General features: G+C 38.9%; 1 protein-coding gene across 1 annotated transcript in view; it reads right to left on the bottom strand.

Annotated features, from left to right (window-relative positions):
* Positions 1-6,066: 6,066 nt before the first annotated feature.
* Positions 6,067-23,482, bottom strand: part of LOC122560891 (eukaryotic peptide chain release factor GTP-binding subunit ERF3A) — a 50,469-nt gene continuing 33,053 nt past the window's right edge. Inside the window, exons 8-14 of the mRNA XM_043712114.1 lie at positions 22,896-23,036; positions 19,623-19,716; positions 16,116-16,196; positions 14,260-14,433; positions 9,177-9,266; positions 7,664-7,832; positions 6,067-6,431 (exon numbers count right to left, since the gene is read on the bottom strand). Of these exons, the coding sequence (XP_043568049.1) occupies positions 6,379-6,431; positions 7,664-7,832; positions 9,177-9,266; positions 14,260-14,433; positions 16,116-16,196; positions 19,623-19,716; positions 22,896-23,036 (802 nt within the window). The 3' untranslated portion in view covers positions 6,067-6,378. The remainder of the gene's footprint in view (positions 6,432-7,663; positions 7,833-9,176; positions 9,267-14,259; positions 14,434-16,115; positions 16,197-19,622; positions 19,717-22,895; positions 23,037-23,482) is intronic.

Below are 23,482 nucleotides of genomic sequence, written 5' to 3'. Positions count from 1 at the left end.
ACGAACCTCAACTCCACTTGGTGTTTCCTACCCATGTCAGTATACTACCTCCAACATCATGGGCTCTTACCGAACCTTTTGTGAGGTACCTTGTCGAACACTTTTGAGAAGTCCAAATACACTACATCTACTAGTTCTCCTCTAGTTTTCTTCAAAAGAACTCTAATAACTTAATCAGACATGATTTCCCTTTCATGAAGCCACACCAACTTTGCTTATGATTTCCAACTGTTATGCTATTACTTTCTTAATAATTAATTCCGATACTTTTCTAACAGATTTTAGGCTAATCAGCCTACAGTTACTCACTTTTTGCCTCCCTCCCCCCTTTTTTTCCATAGGGTGTCACTTTGGCAGTTTTACAATTTTGTGGAACTTCTTCAGAATCCAAGAATTTTTGGAAAGTTAAAACTACGCATTGACCAACTCTGTAGGATTCTAGGATGCAAGCTATCAGGGTCAAGGGATCTCTCCACCTTTAGCTCCATTCGTTTATCTAACATTACTTCTACAGTGTTGGCAATAGTGCTTAATTCCTCTCCCACAATGTAGGTTTGGCTTAATGACATAGGTTTTCTGTATGGTTCAAGTTAGTTATGAACATGCAAGTGTTTCTGTAGCCATAGCGATTTGTGTTGAAACAGTGCTACGTTGGTAGAACTAACAGGTTTTTATTTACCTTGGATGTTGTTTTGACTTAGCAAGGTAAACCATTATGCTTTAAAAATCTTACAAATTTCTAAAGTTTTTTTTAAACCCAGTAGTTCTGGAAAGGCTTTACTCCGTTTTGCATTTCTGTGAAGACCTTGGATGGAGATGGTTATATGTTGTGATTCTCGTGAAAATAATTGTACAAGGCACCTATTTGATTGTATCCCATTTCTACCTTCTTTGTACTATTCTCATTCTTCCTCCTTTTGTCACTTAAGTTAATCACTCCAGAATTCCTAGCTCCTGACTCAGCTGTTATACGCAGAGTGCTTACAGGCTGGTCCACTTCAATTTCTGGTCACTGGGAACCCTCAAAATTGATAACAAGGGATTCTGAATGTAAAGGAGTTACAATTCTCTTACTGAATGTCTTTGCTTTAATGACTAATTAGCCTTGCTGATTGCCTGGCATAAACTATTTGCTAATTCAGTCAAATAATTTGGCTTCAATTTTTAAAATCAGACACCACCATGGAAGAACCTGAACACCAATGATAATATGTATTCAGTGACCACAGAAAATACCCTAAATGTGAAATGTATGAGTTGATCACAATCTATGGTTTTTCATGGCTTTGATTAAATGAGGCTCATGATAAACACTGTTCTGCACCAGCTGTTTGTAAAGAACCACTTAGGATCTCTGCTATTGCAGCAGAAATGTTCTTTTCGAAGTTCTGGAATTTCTTTTTAAGAGCAGGATTGCCTTTCATCTCCGTCATATTGCCTGACTTTGCTGCCTCACATCAGCTAAAACTTTCACTTAATTTTGTTGCCCTTTTATTATTCCAATACACTTCTGGCTGGTCTCCTACATTCTTCCCTCTAAAAATTTAAAGGTCAAGCTGCTTCCCATACCCCTACTTACACTATGTTCCGTTTAGCCATCACCTCGGTGCTTGACTTTGTATGCAGACTCTGGTTAAGCAGCCTCTTAATTTTTCAGACATCCTTTTTGAAATCCTGCATGTCCCGACTTTTGCTTCCTTAGCCTATCATAGCCTTTTGCACTTACCTAGTTATGGCCTCTTGTGCATTTGAGTAGTTCCATCTGGTGACCATGCTTTCAACTGCATTGGTTTTAAGCACTGAAGTTTGAACCAATCCTCCCTAACACCACGCACCTCAAAACCTGCCTCTGGAACTGAGTTTTGCTTAATATTGCCATATGATCCATTGTCAAAATTTGCTTTATAACACTTGTGAAGCACATTAGTACCTATAGCATAAAATTAAAAATAGGGTATTCCTACAAGCAACTTAGTGGTTTTGGGCAAAACAGCAACTTGGAAAATGAAAGAATAGCATGTAGTGATCACACATTTGAGCACTGTTTGTACTCAGTTACACAAACACTTTTTTGCCAATATTGTAATGGGTCTGTCTTTGCTTGGGTGGAGTACAGAGTACTCAAAATAACCTTCAAAAATAGACTTTTTTTCAAACCTCTTCAGCAAAACATTAATTGCTTCCAGTTTTACACAGCAAATCTTCAAAAATGATTAATCATACACAAACCTATTTAGGCTCTTCAGACTCTTGTAAACAGAGCATTCATTTCCCTCAATTTCTATCAAGGTGACCTTAACTTCTAATTAAAATATTCCTAACCAAAATTACCACTTTGGTCCATTAAACTAGGAAAAATAGCGCAGCGCCATACAGCACTTTTTTTTGTAAACTCAAACAGGCACTAATAATTCAAGTAACAATGACAAGGTTACTAGTTGACTGATCATTTGTATAAATTAGAAACATTAATATCAAATCAGCTAAGCTCTTCATCTTGATATTGTATTGGAGGAGAAAATGCATGTCTCCAGTAGTTAGATCACATATGGATTTACCCAAAGCTGATCTAATACAACACAACACAACGGATGTGCAAGGTTATTTGGATTAAACCAAGCATCCCTGTTAATCCTTCCTATCCTCAATTTCTCTTCAGTCCTGTGGGTTAAATTTTTAGATCATATAAATAAGACGAGTGCTGGCAGCTTCACGCAAGCTTTGGTGTAGTCTGCTAGTTAAACCACAGAGCGAAGTAAATGCTGTTTGACTTTCCCTTCAGCCAAGAAATTGCAAGCAATGTTTCCATTTCCATCAAGGCTGAGATCAACAAGCTCAGTCGAGAGCTGAATAAGCCATGATTTTCCTGGTCTATATAACATGGCTAGTCATTTCCTAGGTACATTTGAAGCAGAGAACAATGTCTTATTTATTTGTCTCTTTGGTTTTACTCTGAATACAAATACAGTAAATTATTTCATGTAAATACCTTCAATAAAACTTTATTGTAATTTAAATACTATCCCACATACAATTTCACAACACAACTTCATCTTGGCAATCAAGATCAGCTCAGCCAATTTAGGTTTGATAAAGGCGCTTACATACGTGAAGAGCCAGCACTTAAAAAAAACAAATGAATGACTTTTCTATACAGTCAATTCTGGTTAAATAACCCATTTGCCACAAGACTATTCCCTAGGAATTCACAGAGATAATAATGTTCCATTGCACACAATTTATTTGTAATGAAATTGTCCATAATACAACCATCTTATGATCACTTTTACCCTTCTGTAGTTTGGTTAATGAAATGAGTCATAACATACAATGGATAAGTGCAATTTGCACTTTAAGCAAAGTACAGTGTGGACAAAGAAAATCATTTACAGCAACTTACAGCTGAAGTTCAGTTAAACAGAAAAATTCAGCAAGTTGATACAACTTTCTGTTCTCAGCTTTCAACAGATATTGAATCCCATGCATTTTAGCAAACAATATCCTGCACTGCACCTTGAAAAGGTAATGTTTTAAATCACCTGGTTATTTGTATAGCCTGGTCACCGTAAGATCATAAGCACCTTTTAAGAAAGGAGCGTGTTGTAAGTACATGTATATAAAGGTAATCATTAATTTTAGGTATTTGGATGCGATGGTGCTAACCCTCCATATACTTAGCTAAAACAAACTCATTACTGCACATACCTTAAACAATGCATTGATCAATATACACTTCAATACCCAATTAGGATATAAAATTGTACTTTAAAGCAGAATTATTGCAAACACACCAAATCAGATTACCAAAGGTATTTGCCACTAATACTCTATAAATCTTTTGCAATGTATGCTTTACAAATGGATGACCTTTCATAACCTGGAGAAAGTATCCAGTATGAAACCTTTTCAGCATACCAATGTATTTTTTTAGGCAAGGATAATAATACAGCAAGCCTCTTCAGTGGAAATCTCACACCATCCTCTCTGCTCATCATAGTCAATAACGTAATTACATGAATGCATTTACATGATGAAAAGACAATACCAAATGTGTACTCTGGATCTCCAGTTAGAAACAATATGCCAATGGAAAGGAAATCAAATTTTATTTTGAGAGATTAAGAACGCATACAAGAAACTTGTATACTATACAATACTGTGGTCATATTTAACAGTTGTGCTGTCTTACACCAGGCTTGTGCAGTGCTAATGATACTTCATATAAAACAGACAACTTCAAGTGGGATTACCAAGACAAAGCCAACATCTGCCCATTTAAAAAGGGCATTCATACAGCAGCAATTAGCATTTTCTTTAGACGCTGACTTAACCAATTTAAAAAAGCACTGCAAGAGCAGAAACCATGGGAAATATTGCCATTAATATACTGAAGCACCAACTTTTCCTCAAAAGCAGCAAATTCCTGGATTTTGTTTCAAAAATAAGATAAAATAATGGTACTCTAATTTCCTTGCACTATTGGAACTAAACTTAATAGAAGCAAAACAAAACTAAGGGGAAAACAGTTGGCTGCCCAGTTGACTCACTAAAATATGCGACTAGATTTTGCGGCATTGGATCAATCAATTTCACAGGCAGTACACGTGCACTAGTAGTAGCCCAATGTATCAATGGGATTTGCTCCAATTTCGTGTTCAGGCATATCTTTCATCGAAAGTCTGAATGTAATTGCTTGACAACAAAATAAGGTGTAATTGCAATTTTTCAGAATTGACCCATTCACCCCATTGTCTATTCTCTCATCTTTAGGGTAAGTCCCATCATTCTTTAATAGAGTCCTTTTAATAACTGGAATAGTAACTTAGCGAGGGAGATTTTTATTTTTAAAAGTCCTCATCATGACTCTTTAGCATTAACAAATTTACCATCATATTAAATAACTGCTGTCTCAAATACAAGAATTTCAAATATGTACAAGAACTATATTTTCTCATTTTGTATACCAACCACACCGGTTCTATTTCAGCTGATTTTTTAAATCTTCATTACTCATCTAAGAAATATCCATTCCCCTATAAAATAAATTTACTGAAAAATTAATAGTTTGATATGAAACTTGTAGCAAGTGTTAAAATCCCCCATCCAAAGTGACAAAATTGTGACATGTGTACCCACATATTAACTGGTCTAAGTAATGTGTCCATAAGCGAGAAAATAAAAATTCTGCCACAGATATTCCCATCTATGACATTAATTAGCATTTCACATCAAAAGAATCAAACCGAGATACCCATGTTAATAACAAAAACAAATTGCTGAAAAATCTCAGCAGGTCTGGCACCATCTGTGGAGAGAAATCAGTTCTGAAGAAAGGTCACAGGACTTGAAATGTTAACTGACTTCTCTCCACATACAGTACCAGACCTACTGAGATCTTCCAGCAGTTTCAGTTTTTGTTTCTGACTTCCAGCATCTGCAGTCCTTTTGGTTTTGTTACCCATGTAAATGTACTGCTTGTTCACTGTGGAATACAACACCGAAGCTCACAGCATTCACTGGTTTCTTTTTTCCCCCCCGAGATCTGTCCCAAACAATTCACATTTATTTAGTTGTGGTTGCGTATCTCTTTCAAAAAAAAAGAGATTTGATTCTTTTGGAGGTGGCCCTAATGGAAGGGAAGTCGTAGCTTCAAAATTAACAAATCTGCATTGTATCTTTTTCAGTACTGAAATAATGATAGTTGTTTTCCAGCACACAGTTACATTAAAATATGTGTTTGTGCAAGTTGGAAAAAACCCCACAAAATCCACATCGTATGGGTACACGCTGGATATTTATAAAACACACTTACGACTAGAAGTGAAAATTAAAAGTCTAAATAATAATTTGCTGGGACACCAGTTACCAAGCTCACGCAAGGCTCACTTCAAATAAATCCTTCCCAAAGTAACCCAAATGTCAGAAACATTTCAAATCAATTTTATTATCTCTACAGATGCCTTTTAAACACATGAACACATGCTGATCTGTTGAATAACCTGATCTAACTGGAAAAAGCAGATGAGCGAGAATGCACATAAAAGAGAATGATGCCAGAATAAAATAAACTTTTTTGGTTTAATTTTATTTTTGCAGGCAATTCTGTCCACATCAGTTAGGTAGCTACTGCTGTATTTCTAAAGAAGCAGATTTCAGAAGAAAAGGATTTAAAATAGTAGCTTAAACAATGGCATAGCAGAGCTCTCAATATGAGAAAGCTGACGTAAAATGTGGACATGTTTACAGCATTTTGCAGTTTATGGGAAGATAAAGATATCGATGGGCAGAGAACAATGAAACCAAGAAAGGAAGGTGTGAAGTAGGCTGTTGCTGAGTCCTTTTTCATCACAGTATTGTGCAGCATTAGATAGTGGATGTTCAATCCTTTTCTGGGATCAGCTTAAGGACCTTCCCAATTGCAATAGTTTTACCTTTTGGGGAGAAAAAAGAAAAGATAAATTTATTGCTTTGGTCAAATTAACTTTCATTAGACAAACAACTTGCAATAAACTTGCCAAAATGTCATTTAATCTCAGCTTGTCATCTGGTGTTCAGAGTAAGGTTTCACACAGTCTATTTATTATCAATCTGACCAAGTTACAGTATTCCAGTCATACCGTCTTTGCTTCCAGCCTCAATCACCAATTACCAGCACCATTTGGCATCTCTAACTTTGCAGAGAATGAGAAATGAGTAATCGCTGCTTGAAACCTGTGATTCTCTCTCTGATCCATGGTCACAGAATCACAAAAGTATTACAGTTCAGAAGGTTGTCATTAAGTTCATTATGCCTGAAATGGCACTGTCAAGACTCAGCAGCTACACCACTTCTCAACTCATTAGTAATGGACAAGAGGAGAAATTAGTGGTTGGTGCAGCCATCAACACCAATAACCTCCAAATTAAATACAAGTCTGCCAACCTTTGTGACAATGACTTACGCATAACTGAATCACAATGAACATTGGACATGATAGCTCAATGTCTTAGTAGAGTTGCTGCTTAGTACCAGGAACAAAGTTTCAAATGAAACAAAACAAAAATAGTGTAAACAGCTAAATTTCATTAACAAAAACTGTGGTGTGCTACACGGAGTGTGGATTTTTAATAACATGGTAAAGGAGGTTTCATTCATTAAAAACACCTGTCAACTCAATGAATTGTGTTGGATATAATGTCGAGGTCCTCAATTCAATAAACCAATTCCTCAATTCTTGACAGGAATTTCAAAAATGCCAAGGGAACTGTGCACACACACCTAACTACTTCAGGTAAACAATCAGATTGATTCACATTTCTGCACAAATGGAAAATCAACTCAATTCATAACAATCAAATACACAGACAGATATCAAAGGTTTCCTTTAAGCTTCCTTTGGCAGAAGTAATTTTAAAATGCAAGACTTCAGGAAGAGAGAAAAATCCCATTTATGCCAATCCAAACCTGGCAAATCAATTTAGGTGATTCAAAACTTTTTTCTACAAAACATGCAGTGCACAAATTTGTGGTCAAGTTACAGTAATAGCAAATATTGGAACTGATCAGAATTTATTAAGCATAAAAAAGTTGCAAAGAGAATTTGAAAATTCAACTCAAAGCATCCATGGAACAAATCCTTTATGGGCATTAAAGCGTGGACTTGTGCAAAAATCTGTTTCTCACCTTCGTCTCTCAAGGTAAAGCGCCCCATTTGAGGGAAATCTTTGAAGGTCTCAAGGCAGATAGTTCCAGCTGTTCTTAGACGAGCAATGCAAACCTGATCCTGTTTAACAAAACGAGGCCGTGTCTTGCTCTTTTCTCCAGACTTCTTATCTACCAGGCAGATTAAGGCCTAAAAACAAAATTGTTACCCAGAATCCATTAACTACAAGTTTACATTGAAAATTGCATGAGTACTTCCAAAAGTCAAATCAGATTATGTCATACTTTCAGACTGGAGAAGGTAAAATGCCTTATTAATTTTTTTAGGCACATTATTCCAAGCATGTTGACTTAAACATTGTACAGAGAGGATAATGCAAGTCAGAATTCAAGGGTAAGCACAAGAAATATCTCAATACTTGAACCAAGCATATTATGACACCACCTTTCTGCAACTTATACAAGAAACAACTCTCCAACGCTACCTCTTCCTCCCCTCTCTCACACCCAACAAAATCATTTAAACCACAAAGTGGAAAACTAACAGAATCCAGATGGCAGGGCAGTTATAACCATTTATTTTAAGAAGGGCACTAATAACGTTGAACACCTCAGCATTTGCAGAAATCTGCAAACCTTTCCATATTAGTTTCCTTTATGTTAACAAACTGACAAAGAGACATTTTGGCCAAAATACTATTGATAGGAGCAGCAAGACAGGGTCATGCCCCAAGCTTTTGTTTGAATGCATCCCTATCTCAAATCAGCAAGTTGAAACAGCACATGACTGGCTGACATCTGAGTTGCATGCATTCTTAAGGGTGACATTAAATAGCTTACTGAGTGTTTTAAAGGCATATGCCCAGATTAGGACTCAGCACTATCTTTCAGTATCCATCTACAAAATAAACACTCCACTTACTTGATTTTCCACAATAAAATGGTAATGAGAATGTCAGATCCTCAATTTCACAAGTTTATCATTTTTGTGAATGGAAATATTCAGCTGTACCGAAGTTCTTAGTCTGACCTGATCATTAATGGGCGTTGCATCAAAAGGTACAGACAGAAAATAGGAGACAAAGAAAATCAGATACCAAACTGGAAAGAACATAAGGATTTGACATCCCTTGGTCTTTTCATTCTCACAGTAAACCTCATCTATTTTCATAGACAATGCAAGTAACAAGGGTATTAAAACATCATTATGTGAAATTTGTTGGTTTGAATGGTTCTACATACTGGCTATTAGATTGACATATCTTAACCCATGTAGTTAATATTTTATACAATTAAATAATCAGAATTCTTAAAGGTTAGTTCACGTTTAAACCAAATAATCCGAGAATTCATTTCTGTGGAAGAGATACCCAGAAGTTTCAGGCACTGTCCTACTTATGTCGATGACCAATATTCAGTTTATCAAATCACCAAATCATTTTTAACATAAACCTTTACAAAAATCAACTATGCAGATATTTTTTGAAATAAAATCTGACAAAACAGATAATTGCTTTAACTTCTCTAGACTTACCGCAATCTGCACCTCTTCAATGCAAGTATGAATGTGCAGCACTGCATTGTAACCTGGGCAGATGATGGATTTATGTTCAATTATAACTATCTGCAATAAAAAGTGGAAAATTATTTCAACATTAATTCTGACAGTTTTTCAAGAAAAATGTATGCCAACAGCTGAAAATGTACCTCCTAAGTCAATTTTCAGTAACTTACTAAAGGTAATCAAAGTCTACCCAGTGAGCTAGACGTAGCAAGACTATTTTTCAAATTCATTCACAGACTGAGCGACATTTGAAAAGATGACATTTGCAGCCATTCCCTGACATGCAGGTTGGCCTGCAACAAGCCTTTTCTGCAGCAGTCAGGGTGGAGAAGGAACAAGTTTCAGTGGATTGTAACCACAGTATACCAGCTGGAGAAGGAATAGATGATTCTTGATCAGGGATCAAGCAAAATTGTTTGACCTGGATGCTAAACATCCAAACAAAAATTTTTAATCACATTTCTGACTTGGAGAGTGTGTGCCTTTACCATGTAAAGTTGTTCAAATAGAAACAATCCAATGCCCTCATGAATGCCTCAATTGAACCTGCATCCACCATACTTCCAAGTAGTGCATTCTAATACGAATACTCACTCGAAGTTTTTCAAACCTTAAAAACCACTATAACCTGTGTCCCCAGATTCTCCATCACTTAATGAATAGGAACGGTTTCTGCTCATTTGTACTGTTCAGAACCCCTTTCAATTTTGAAAACTAGCAAATTTCCTCTTCGTGTTCTTCTCTCTAAGGAAAACAGTCCCAACTTCTTCAGTCTTTCCCCCCAGAACCATTCTTGTAAATTTCTCCAACACATTTTTCCAATGGTGTGGCAGCAAAGACTGCACAAAACACTTCAAGATCCAACTAGTGTCTAATGCGAATTTAGTATAACCTCTTGCTCTTGTACTACATGGTCTATTAATGAAGTATGGACTAATCTCTGCTTTATTAATAGCTCTTTACCAGTCTTGCCATATTTAATTAAGTGGTTCTGCATATAGAATTGTACCCTTTCTTTATACAGTCTTTCCATGTTCTTTGTACTAAAGTACATCACTCCTCTGCATGGAACTTCATCTGCTACCTCCCTGATCACTCCTCCCAATATGTCAATATCCTTTTAAAGTTCTAGCCTGCCGTACTCAAAGTTGACAATTCTCACGAACTTTATATCATTCATAAGCTTTGAAATTGTTCCTTGCACATCAAGGTTTGGATCAGTAGCACAGAGCAGGAAAAGCAAAGATTGCAGTTCTAAGGAGAAGGAAACTCTACTCAGAACTTTATTGTGGCCTGAAAATTAGTCATTGTTTCCTATCCAGCAGCCAATTTTGCATCCATGTTGCTACTGTGCTTTTATTCCCTGATTGACAACTTTCCACAAGTCTGTTGTGTGGCACTGCATACAGCATCCTTTGGCAGTCAAGTACAAATCAGCAGCCTCTCTCTCATCAACTCGAGTCACCTCTTCAAAAATTCCTGCAAGTTATTTAGAAGTGGCTTCTCCTCAACAAATCCAGTTGGAATATTTCCAATTAACCACATTTTGCCATGTGACTATTCATTTTATTCTGAGTCATTGCAGAAATCTGTGGAAACAAAGTTAAACTGACTGGTCTGTAATTGCTAGGCTGATCTTAAACTTTTTTTAGGGTATAATGCTTGCAATTTTCCACAACCACCCCTAAATCAAGCGAAGACTGAAAAGTTATTGCTGGTGCCTCCAGAATTTCCATACTCAATTTTTTTGAATATTCAAGGATGTATCTCATCCACCAATATTTAATTAACTAAGTACTGACAGTTTATCCAATACCACCTTGGCAAACATTTTTAATCCCTTTTGATGACCAAGTTTCCTCGTCTATCACCATGGCTGCATCAACATATGCCTCACAGCTGGAGAGAGATACAAAGCATTCAATAAATACCAAGCCATATGCAAATCCTCTTTTGTTCTAATCAGGCCTAATATTCCTTTCATCACCTTTTTACTACTGACGAACTAAGAGAAGACTTAGGGATTTTTATGTTTGCTACAAGCTTGCTTAATCACTCAGTTTCTCACGTATGCTTGGTTTTCAATTTGATTATCTGATACCTGTTCACATGCATTTTTCTTCAGATTAATTTCAATTGCCTTTGTCAATGAGGAAGATCTGGATCAGTTTGTTCTATCTTACCTTTTTGAAGGAATATATTTTGACTTTGCCCATATCAACCACTCTTGGAGGTATTTCATTGCTCAGCTCCTGTTTCTTCCACCAAATGTTTGTTCCAGCCCCCAGCTTTGTTCTAACTGCACTCAAGTCTCAGACTGTCAATGGATTTTCTTACATCGACCAATGTAGCAAGTTTTGAGAAGATCTATAGCTCAGGTTGAGGTTTTCGATATAGGTTTGCTCGCTGAGCTGCACGATTCATTTCCAGACATTTCGTTACCCTACTAGGTAATATCTTCAGTGGGCCTCAGGTGAAGCAATGCTGAAAATTCCTGCTTTCTATTTGTATGTTTGGGTTGATGTCATTTCAGGTGGTGAGATTATTTCCTGTGGTGAAGTCACTTCCTGTTCCTTTTCTCAGGGGGTGGTAGATGGGGTCTAACTCGATGTGTTTGTTGCTAGAGTTCCGGTTGGAATGTCATGCTTCTAGGAATTCTCATGCGTGTATTTGTTTGGCTTGTCCTAGGATGGATGTGTTATCCCAATCGAAGTGCTGTCCTTCCTCCTCCGTATGTGAGGATAGTGAGAGAGGGTCATGTCTTTTTGTGACTAGTTGGTGTTCATGTAGCCTGGTGGCTAGTCCGCCAATTTCTCAGCAACAAACCCAAACAAGCAGACAAAACATGTCCAGAAACTCTAGCCACTCTCCTACATCAAAGACATCTCAGAAATGACTGCCAGACTACTCAGACCCCTTGGCATCATGGTAGCCCACAAACCCACCAACACACTAAAACAGCAGCTAATGAACTTGAAAGACCCTATACAGACAATGAGCAAAACTAATGTCATTTACAAAATACCATGCAAGGACTGTAATAAACACTACATTGGACAAACAGGCAGAAAACTAGCCACCAGGATACAGGAGAAAAGGAACAGGAAGTGACTTCACCACAGGAAATAACATTACCAAGCCAAAGAAACCCAAACATATAAATAGAAAGCAGAAACTTTCAGCATTACTTCGCCTGAGGCCCACTAAAGATGTTACCCAGTAGGGTCACGAAATGTCTGGAAATGAACCTTACAGCTCAGCGAGCAAACCTACATCCATTGACCAATGTAATTTGCCACCATCACCTTAATAATTACAGTATAGTGATCACTGCCCCCACATGGGCTGCCACTGTTAAGATCAATTTGGTCCAACTCGTCCCACGAACCAGGGCTAAAAAATTCCTTTTTGGCCTAAATACATACTGCTGCAGGAAATTCTCCTGAACACACCAAGATCACCCTTCCTGCCCCCTTAAAAGTCAGAGCCATAGAGTTGTACAGCACGAAAACAGACCCTTTGGTCCAACTTGGCCATACCAACCAGATATCCTAAATTGATCGAGCCCTATTTGCCAGCATTTGCCCCATATACCTCTAGACCGTTCCTATTCAAATAATCATCCAGATCCTTTTAAATGTTGTAATTGTACCAGCCTCCAATTCTTCTGGCAGCTCATTCCATAAATGCAACACCCTCTGCAAGAAAAAGTTGCCCTTTAGGTCCTTTTTAAATCTTTCCCCTCTCACCTAAAACCTATGCCCTCTAGTTTTGGACTCCTCTACCCATGCAAAAAGACCTTGGCTATTCACCCTATCTATGCCCCTCATGATGGAATTTGTGGAATTCATTGCCACGGAGTGCAGTGGAAGCCGGGACGCTAAATGTCTTCAAGGCCGAGATTGATAGATTCTTGTTGTCTAGAGGAATTAAGGGCTACGGGGAGAACGCTGGTAAGTGGAGCTGACATGCGCATCAGCCATGATTGAATGGCGGAGTGGACTCGATGGGCCGAATGGCCTTACTTCCACTCCTATGTCTTATGGTCTTATGATTTTATAAACCTCTCAGGTCACCCCTCAACCTCCAACATTCCAGGAAAAATTAGCCCCAGCCTATTCAGCCTTTCCCTGTAGCTTAAACACTCCAATCCCTGCAACATCCTTGTAAAACGTTTCTGCACCCGTGCTCATTAACGAGTCTATACACAAATGATTATTAACGAGATTGACAACTCTTGTTTCTGTACAGATTAGTTTCTCTATCCTGAGAGTCAGTGGTCTATGGATGTAATTGCGCCTTTTGTATCCCTTAAATCTAGTCAAACTGATTCTGATCTTGAAGGGATGGTGGTACTGTAGTGGTAATGCCACTAGACTAGTAACCAAGAGGTAAAAACAAGGACTGCAGATGCTGGAAACTAAAATGCTAGCAATGTACGCCAGAAAACACAGGTTGTTCAGAAAAGACAGGAAAGGGGGGCACTTTAGGGAAATGAATTGGTAAGGCTATTAGGTAACATGTCTGACTGGATAGCTCCAAAGAATTGGCAAGGATTAAATGGTCATCTCCTGTGCTGCAACATCTATTAACTCAAATGAGGTCAAAGATTTGCATTCAAGTTTGATAGTCTTACTCAAAAACCAATTAAGTTACTGCTCAAGATAACATGTGTAAAACAGATGATAGCGAGAACACATTCAAACTGAGGAAGCCATATACTTGGCAGAGTAACCTCTACGCACTTCAGTAATGAAAGAATAAATAGTACTGATTTTGGTGAAGCAATTAACCAAATTGTACATTTTGCAGGGCTTGGAATTTATCCAAAATATTTGGATGTGGGAGATAGATATATTATGTAATTAATATTTTCAGGAAATTGCCACTAGATCATGAAATTGGATTTTAACTTATCAGCTGAACTGAATAGCTCCACTTCTTCCAACATTCAGGTCATTTTCAGAATTAACTTGACAAATTATCCACTCTGAAGGCGAGTGATACTACAAATATTTTTTGCTGTCTTTTAATCAAAAAAGCAGAAGTTTACCTGAGCATCAAAAGTACGTCCTGAGTGGCAAAGGCTGCCATGATCACACAGGATGAATCCTGGCAGTATCTCCTCCTCTTCAATACCTTTCAGTCGTATCTTTAGATTTTCACCTGGGTCTGCAGTTTCAGTTTCTACATCATCAGACAGGAGACCCAGAACTTCAACATTGTGCTGAAAATAGAGTATCAACATTATCTTTTTCTATTTAATATTCATGTTTTCTCCTCTGAATAACTGTTCAGATTTAATCCAAAAGTAACACTGCATACTGTATTAGTTTGAGTCAATTTAGCAACTTTTCCACAAAAATCAACTGAAAGGAAATCACAGTGACCAGCTAAATATATAAACATTAAACTATAATGATCACAAGAACTTGGCAGCTAATTGTAAAAAAAATTATATTTCATGTGGGTTTTTTGAAAAAAAAAATCACTCAAGTAGCAAAGCCAGTATTTACTGCCCACCCTTAATTGCTCAGAAAGCTAGGAGTCAACCACAATGCGGTGAGTCTGGAGTTACATGCAGACCAGACCAGGTAAGGATGACAGATTTCCTTCCCTAAAAGAGATTACTGAACTAGATGAATCAACAATTAACAAATGGATTTGTGATCATCATTAGACCCTTAATTCCAGATTCTTTATTGAACTCAATTTCCATCATCTGCCATGGCAGAATTTCAACCTGGTCCCCAGAATAGGAGTTCAGTTTCTGGTTTAATAGACTAGTTATAATACCAGCTGAAAATGTGTTGCTGGAAAAGCGCAGGAGGTCAGGCAGCATCCAGGGAATAGGAGAATCGACGTTTCGGGCATAAGCCCTTCTTCAGGAGACTTATGCCCGAAACGTCGATTCTCCTGTTCCTTGGATGCTGCCTGACCTGCTGCGCTTTTCCAGCAACACATTTTCAGCTCTGATCTCCAGCATCTGCAAACCTCACTTTCTCCCCTAGTTATAATACCATTAGGCCATTGCAGGCAAAACCAGCATTTATACCTATTCATAATTATATTGTAAGTGAATAACTTGCTGGCCAATTTCAGAGGGCAGTTGAGAGTCAACTAAGTTGCAGGGGGTCAGGAGTCACTTGTAGGCCAGACAAGATAAGGATGGGAGATTTCCTCCCCAAGAGGACATCGGCGAAGCCAAATATCTTTTCACATCAGTTGACTGCGTATCATGGTCACTATTACTGAGACTAGCTTTCAATATCTTATTGTTTTATTCATTAAAATTTGAATTCCACCAGTTGGAGGTGAAATGAGATTTAAACCTGTGCCCCCGAAGGTTAGCACAGTCCAATGACATTACCATTATGCTTCCACCTTTCTGCAAACTCAACATCTGGGAGGACTGACTACCTTTTCTGTTATTAAAGATATAAATATACTAAGATGCAACACTGAGTAGACCAACAAGTTTTCTCACTTAATCCTTCAGTTTGGTGTTTGATTAACTGTCACTGAGGTGCACAGAATCACAATTTACCTTTCTTTTCGATAATGAAGAAAAACAAGCTACAAACTAGAACTTGGATTTAAGATTTTAAAATCTCAAATTACTGCCTATTGTCCATAACTAAACAACAAATATACAAGGACTACAGCAAACCTAAGCAGATCACTATCTTCTCAGACAAACTAGGGCCAAAATTTGAGAGAAACACCCAGCTTGAACAAAGATTCTCTGGCTTAAAAAAACATTTTGGTTCTCTGAAAAATAATTTCCCTGCAATATGGGAGCCCAACAGACACTTACAGCTAATATTGAATGAAATATCTAACTGCAAACTGAATTATTAAACAAGTCATCATATTAAATGCATATGTAATAACTGCAAATAAACTTACTTTATTTGGCATCATGACAAGTTGGTGTCCTTTTCCAATTAATCCAGATTCTAGTTTACCGAGAACCACAGTACCCATATCCTATATTAAAAAATGAAAAATTGTTCAACCAGTTTATCATATTCCTGTTGCCCATGCCATCCATAACTTAAACTACCCTTCATTCAACAATCCACACTTAAAGAATTACTTTGTGATCAATTTTCTTTTGGAAAGTTGACTTTCTCCCATTTACAATTGAAACAGTTGGAATATTTCAGAAATGAAAATTGAGCTAAATAGTAAATTTTGTCTATATTTTAATGTACTTTCTACTGCAACTACAAACCTCTGAATCAAGATAGCCTGAGTTAGCTTCAATTTCTTGTAAATCACAATACTATTTCCTGGCCAAAAAAAAATCAGATACTGCCAGGATGTATACAGCAAGGTCATCAGGTTTCATTGCTGAATATATAATTGCAATGTTATAACTCCAAGTCCACACTAAATCCCAACAATAACTGCTCATGCTTTGTATAATATTGTGACGTCGCAAGGCACTTCAAAAAAAATACTTTAAAAGAAGTGTAACACTGAGCCATTCAGAAGATACTAGGTCAGATTGTCAATAGCCTGGCCAGAGGTTTGAAGCAGTTGGCCTGGTCAAGTTTGTGCAGCATTAGATTGCTTCCAGTGCAGAATGAGTGACAGATGTGCTCAACCATTTAAAAAATTATTCATCTTAATTAACAGATTTTAATACTGGTTTGAACTGTTCTATGAATTGCAACTCTGATGATCAAGCAGGTTATTAAAGTCATTGTAATTATTACACTGAAGTGGTCAACTGAAAGCCTTCAAGGACAGAAATAGATCATCACTTCAGTGGAAGGAGGCAATGTGTGCAGTTTCATGCCCAAATATTTGCAGATTGTACAAATCATGGAAATTATGACATCTCAAAGAATGCTAACTTCAGCCAGGTTTCAAAAGGGTGAGATTTTCTGGAACTAACTTCAGTGAAATAAAAGCTTTTTGAAGGGAACAAACCACTCGGAATTTAGCATGGCACAACTGATTAGTTGTTTATCTTGGCAAATAATAAAAACACACTGAAAAGGTGTGCAAAGTACTTAAATGTAATAAAGAAGTCAAGAACAAAGAAAATTACAGCACAGGAACAGGCCCTTTGGCCCTCCAAGCCTGCACCAATCCAGATCCTCTACCTAAACCTGCCACCTATTTTCTAAGGATTTGTATCCCTCTGCTCCGTGCCCATTCATGTAGGTTTAGATACATCTTAAATGATGTTATTGTTCCTACCCCTACCACCTCTGCTGGCAACATGTTCCAGACACCCACCAGTCTCTGCGCAGAGAACTTTGCACATATATCTCCCCTAAAAACATTCCCCCCACCCCTCACTTTGAATTTGTGACTCCTCGTAATTGAGCCCCCCACTCTGGGGAAAATGCTTCTTGCTATCCACCTTGTCTACACCTCTAATAATTTTGTAAACCTTAATCAGTTCCCCTCAACCTCCATCTTCCTAATGAAAATAGTTCTAATCTACTCAACCTCTCTTCATAGCTAGCAACCTCAATACCAGGCAACATCCTGGTGAACATCCTCTGTACCCTTCCCAAAGCATCCACATCCTTTTGGTAATGTGGCTACCAGAACTGTATGCAGTGTTGCAAATGCGGCAGAGCCAAAGTTTTATACAACTGTAACATGACCTGTCCATTCTTGTACTCAATACCGCCCCCGATGAAGAAAAACATGCCGTATGCCCTCTTGACCCCTTTACTGACCTGCGTTGCCACCTTCAGGGTACAATGAACCTGAGCACCCAGATCTCTCTGTACATCAACTTCCCCCAGGGATTTGCCATTTACTGTATAATTTGCTCTTGAATTGGATCTTCCAAAATGCATCACCTCACATTTGCCTGGATTAAAATCCATCTGCCACTTCTCTACCCAACTCACCAATCTATATTCTGCTGCAATGGACAGCCCCCTTCACTGTCTGCTACTCTGCCAATCTTAGAGTCATCTGCAAACTTGCTTATCAGGCAACCCACACCCTCCTCCAAATCACAAACAACTGTGGTCTCAGCAAAAATCCATGTGGACCACTGGTCAGAGGTGCCCATTTTGAGAAACTCCTGCTACAACTCTGTCTCCTGTTCTCGATCCATCCAGCAAGAACATCCTGGACCCCATGCAACTTTACATTCTCCATCAGTCTACCATGGGGAACCTTATCAAACACCTTACTAAAATCCACGTATATCACATCTACATCCCTTCCCTCAATCAACTTTGTCACCTCTTCAAAGAATTCTACTAGGTTTGTAAGACATGACCTTCCGTGCACAAAACCATGTTGCCAATTACTGATAAGCCCATTTTCTTCCAAATGGGAATCTCTTACCCTCTCAGTATCTTCTCCAGCAGCTTCCCTACCACTGAATCAGGCTCACCAGTCTATAATTACCTGTATTATCCCTGCTATCCTTCTTAAACAAGAGGACAATATTAGCAATTCTCCAGCCCTCTGGATCTCACCCATGTTCAAGGATGCTGCAAAGATATCATTTCCTCTCTCACTTCCCTCAGTAACCTGGGGTAGATCCCATCTGGACCTGGGGACTTGTCCACCTTAATGCCTTTTACAAAGCCTTATAGAATACCCAACACTTCCTCCCTCCTTATGCCAACTTGACAGAGTAATCAACAATATATCCCTAACCTCAACATTCACCATGTCCCTCTCTTCGGTGAATACCGATACAAAGTACTCAATAAGAATCTCACCCATTTTCTGACTCCACACACAACTTTCCTCCTTTGTCCTTGAATGGGCCAACCCTTTCTCTAGTTACCCTCTTGCTCCTTATATACAAATCAAAGGCTTTGGGATTTTCCTTAATCCTGTTTGCTAAGGGTATCTCATGGCCAATTTTCACCCTCAATTCCACATTTCAGATTGTTCTTACATTCCCAATATTCTTCCAAAGTTTTGTCTGTCTTCCATCACTGTGACCTTATGTCGTGCATCCTTTTTACTCTTAGCTAGTCTCTCAATTTTACCTGTCACCCATGATTCCCTAATCTTGCCATTTCTATCCTTCACAGGAACATCTCTCTCCTGAACTCTAATCAATTTCTCTTTAAAAGCCTCTCACATATCAAATGTGGATTCACCTTCAAACAGCTGCTCCCAATCTACATTCCACAGCTCCTACCTAATTTTGGTACAGTTGGCCTTCCCCCAATTTAGCACTCTTCCTTTAGAGCCACTCTTGTCTTTGTCCATGAATATTCTAAAACTTATGGAATTGTGATCACTATTCCCAAAATAATCCCCTACTGAAACTTCAACCACCTGGCCAGGCTCATTTCCCAACACTAGGTCCAGTATGGTCCCCTCCTGAATGGGACTATTTAGACATTGCTCTAGAAAACACTCTTGGATGCTCCTTACAAATATAAGTCTATGACAAATACACAAGCTTACCTTATATTTATCTACAATGGGTACTCGCACGGGTCCAGTAGATGCCCTATAGAAGTGTGGTAAATTGTCCAGATAGGGAATAAATGGTAATCCACTGGAAGAAAAATCACAATAGAGCAGCAAAATTTTAAGATGGAATTCTTTGCTATAAAGATCAAGTTCTCTTTCTAGATTTCAAAGGAATCAGTTACCGATCAAGCAGTGACAAAATAAGCACGTCAATAAATTCTTCAGAATAATACACTGATTACTTGACCACAATTTGTCTGTGAATATAAACAAATCAAAGCAAATTCAACTTCAGTCTTGAAAGTATGTTTCAAAGAATTTTATTCACTTCTATATAAAAGGTGACTTCCAAAGATTTTATTGCACACTTCTACATTTGTACACTAAAGGTAACGAATTAGAGCTGAAAATGTGTTGCTGGAAAAGCGCAGGTCAGGCATCCAAGGAGCAGGAGAATCGACGTTTCGGGCATGAGCCCTTCTTCAGGAATGAGGAGAGTGTGTCAAGCAGGCTAAGATAAAAGGTAGGGAGGAGTGACTTGGGGGAGGGGCACTGGAAATGCGATAGGTGGAAGGAGGTTAAGGTGAGGGTGATAGGCTGGAGTGGGAGTGGGGGTGGAGGGGTCAGGAAGAAGATTGCAGGTTAGGAAGGTGATGCTGAGTTCGAGGGTTGGGACTGAGACAAGGTGGGGGGAGGGGAAATGAGGAAACTGGAGAAATCTAAGTTCATCCCTTGTGGTTGGAGGGTTCCAAGGCGGAAGATGAGGCGCTCTTCCTCCAGCCGGCGTGTTGCTATGGTCTGGCGATGGGGGAGTCCAAGGACCTGCATGTCCTTGGAGTGGGAGGGGGAGTTGAAGTGTTGAGCCATGGGTGGTTGGGTTGGTTGGTCCGGGTGTCCCAGAGGTGTTCTCTGAAACGTTCTGCAAGGCGGCAGCCCGTCTCCCCAATACAGAGGAGGCCACATCGGGTGCAGCGGATGCAGTAAATGATGTGTGTGGAGGTGCAATTGAATTTGTGGCGAATAAGGAAGGATCCCTTGGGGCCTTGGAGGGACGTAAGGGGGGAGGTGTGGGCGCAAGTTTTGCATTTCTTGCAGTTGCAGGGGAAGGTGCCAGCAGTGGAGGTTGGGTTGGTGAGGGGTGTGGACCTGACAAGGGAGTCATGGAGGGAGTGGTCTTTTCGGAACGCTGATAGGGGAGGGGAGGGGAGGGAAATATATCCCTGGTGGTGGGGTCCATTTGGAGGTGGCGGAAATGACGATGGATGATATGATGTATATGGAGGTTGGTGGGGTGGTAGGTGAGGTATATGGAGGTTGGTGGGGTGGTAGGTGAGGTAGGTAGGTGCTAGGTAGGTAATGAATTAGAGCCTAGTTCAGTAACTGCACCTCTGAAATAAAAAAAATTGAAAAAATTGTAAAGATTTGACTGACTATTTAAAATGACCTTTTAGGTATTTAAGCAAATTTAGTACAGATTTTATATTCAAGGAATCTGGATTTCTCTGGATGGGTCAACTTCTATTGTGCATCATAATTGCCCTTGTGGTGGTGGTGGCGGCTCTTGTATCCTGGTAAACCACGTGCTGTCAGTAAAATGTTAAGTAGAAACTTCCAGGATTTGATTAGGCGACAGTGAAGGAATGTTGATATATTTTCAAGTCAGAATGGTGATTGGGAACTTGCAGTTGGTGTTCCCAGATATCTGGTACTCTTGTCTTTCTAGGTGCTTGTGGGTTGGACGGTGGTAAGGGCCTTGGTGAACTTCTGCAGTGAATCTTATACATTGTACACATTACTACTGCTGAATCAGTAGGGAAGGAAGTGAATGTTTATGGATGTGGTGCCAATTCAGCTGGTTGTATTGCCTAGGACAATGTCAAGCTTTGTGTTGTTGTTAGAGCTGAATAACGTATGTAGTTAATGTAAGGGGTGGGGTGGGGAAGGTGCAATGGCTTAGTGGCATTAATCGCTACACTATTAATCCAGAAACGCAACTAATGTTCTGGTGATCTGGGTTCAAATCATGCCATGACAAACAGTAGAATTCTAGAATTAGAGGTCTAATGACGATCACGAGGCCATTGTCGATAAAACCTATTTGGTTCACTCATGTCCTGTATTGAAGGAAATCTGCCATCCCTACCTGGTCTCACCTACACGTGACTCCAGACCCACAGCTGTGTCATTGATTCAACTGCCCTCTGGGCAATTAGGGATAAATAGGGAATACTAGCCTAGACAGAGCTATCCATTGCCACAGTGAATCAGACCATAAATTGGCGGCATGGTGTCTCAGTGGTTAGCATTGCTGCCTCATAGCACCAGGGACCTGGGTTTGATTCCAGCCTCAGGCAATTGTGCGGAATTTGCACATTCTCCCTGTGTCTGCGTGGGTTTCCTCCCACAATCCAAAGATTGCAGGTTAGGTGGATCGACCGTGCTAAATTGCCCACAGCGTTCAGGGGTGTGTACATTAGATGAATTAGTCAGGAGTAAGTGTACAGTAATAGGGATGGGGAATTAGTCTGGGTGGGTTAGGGTGGACTTGTTAGGCCAAATGACCTGTTTCCAGACTATAGGGATTCTATGATGATTTTAGAAATATCTCATCTTCCACCTGGGCAGCTTACAGCCCAGAGGACATGACATTCAATTCTCAAATTTCAAATAACCTTCTGATCCATCTTCCTTTCTAACCCCGCCTTCTCCCTTCCAGCAACCAACCAGATTCATTCCTCCCATTGACCAACCAGGTCGCACTCACTACCTGTGCTCAACTATCACTACCTCACCATTCTGCCACTCTCCTCCCCACTATCCCCCCTTTTTGTCGCTCACTGTATCCCCACACCAGTCCTGAACAAGGGTTATAGCCAAAACGTTGACTTCTCTACTTCCTGATGCTGCCTGGATTTGTGTTCTTCCAGCCTCCTCTTTGTCTACTTTGGATTCCAGCATCTGCAGTATCTTTTGCCTTTAACTTTAATAGCAGGTTAGCCAGTTTATACAAAGACATTTTTGTAGCACAATACTGTTTAATCTTACTTGGAATGTCAGCTCACAGGCAGCCCTATAGTTGTAATTAGGACTATAATGTTTGAGAATCAATTTGACAATGTTAACTGCATTCAAGATTTTATAAAAGAATCCTTAATAATCAAATTGCACTACACATTTTGGCAGTACCAGCATCAGGTTATGACATTTATCAAATTGACTCTATATTAGCCCACTTGATTGTTAACTGTTTTTGATAATACTTACGTGTACCAAGAGCAGTTCTCAGCTCGTTCTTTTAAGTTTGCACCAGTTAGTCCAGAACAAGGCATAAAGTGAATATCCTTTTTAGGATTGAAACCAACTTTCTTCAAAAATGGCACAAGTTTTTCCTTGCATTCCTCATATCTGAGAAAAATATAAACAATCAGTACTATTAGACCTACTGCAGGACAATGCCACTATGCAAAGAAGCAAAATGATTTGCCCAAATTGAACTACATACATGTTTTCAGGCAAGTGTTCATTTTCACTTCTATTATGATTACATACTGTCTGGGCCAAAAGCGCTCAAAATGGCTGCCTTGGTTATATGGTAACATATCCAAGGTTATGGCAACACAATCTGCGATCTTTGAAAAAAGCTTACAACAAACATTTGATGTTAATACAAGTAATTCTAACTCAAACTGCTTAAAACAACAATGACTACATTGCAGCGCTAATCAGAAAAGATATTTTTAAAACTAAAGCTTTTTGATGTTTTCTTACTCCCCATACAAATTTATCAAGTTAAATTCAATTTTTATTGAGGGGTTCTAGGGTATGTACTGATGGAGAGATTATATTGTGAA

The sequence above is a fragment of the Chiloscyllium plagiosum genome, chromosome 21 (genome assembly GCF_004010195.1).
Source record: "Chiloscyllium plagiosum isolate BGI_BamShark_2017 chromosome 21, ASM401019v2, whole genome shotgun sequence".
Classification (NCBI taxonomy): Eukaryota; Metazoa; Chordata; class Chondrichthyes; order Orectolobiformes; family Hemiscylliidae; genus Chiloscyllium; species Chiloscyllium plagiosum.
Note: the sequence above shows the minus strand (reverse complement) of the source record. Positions and strands in the feature narration are given on the sequence as shown.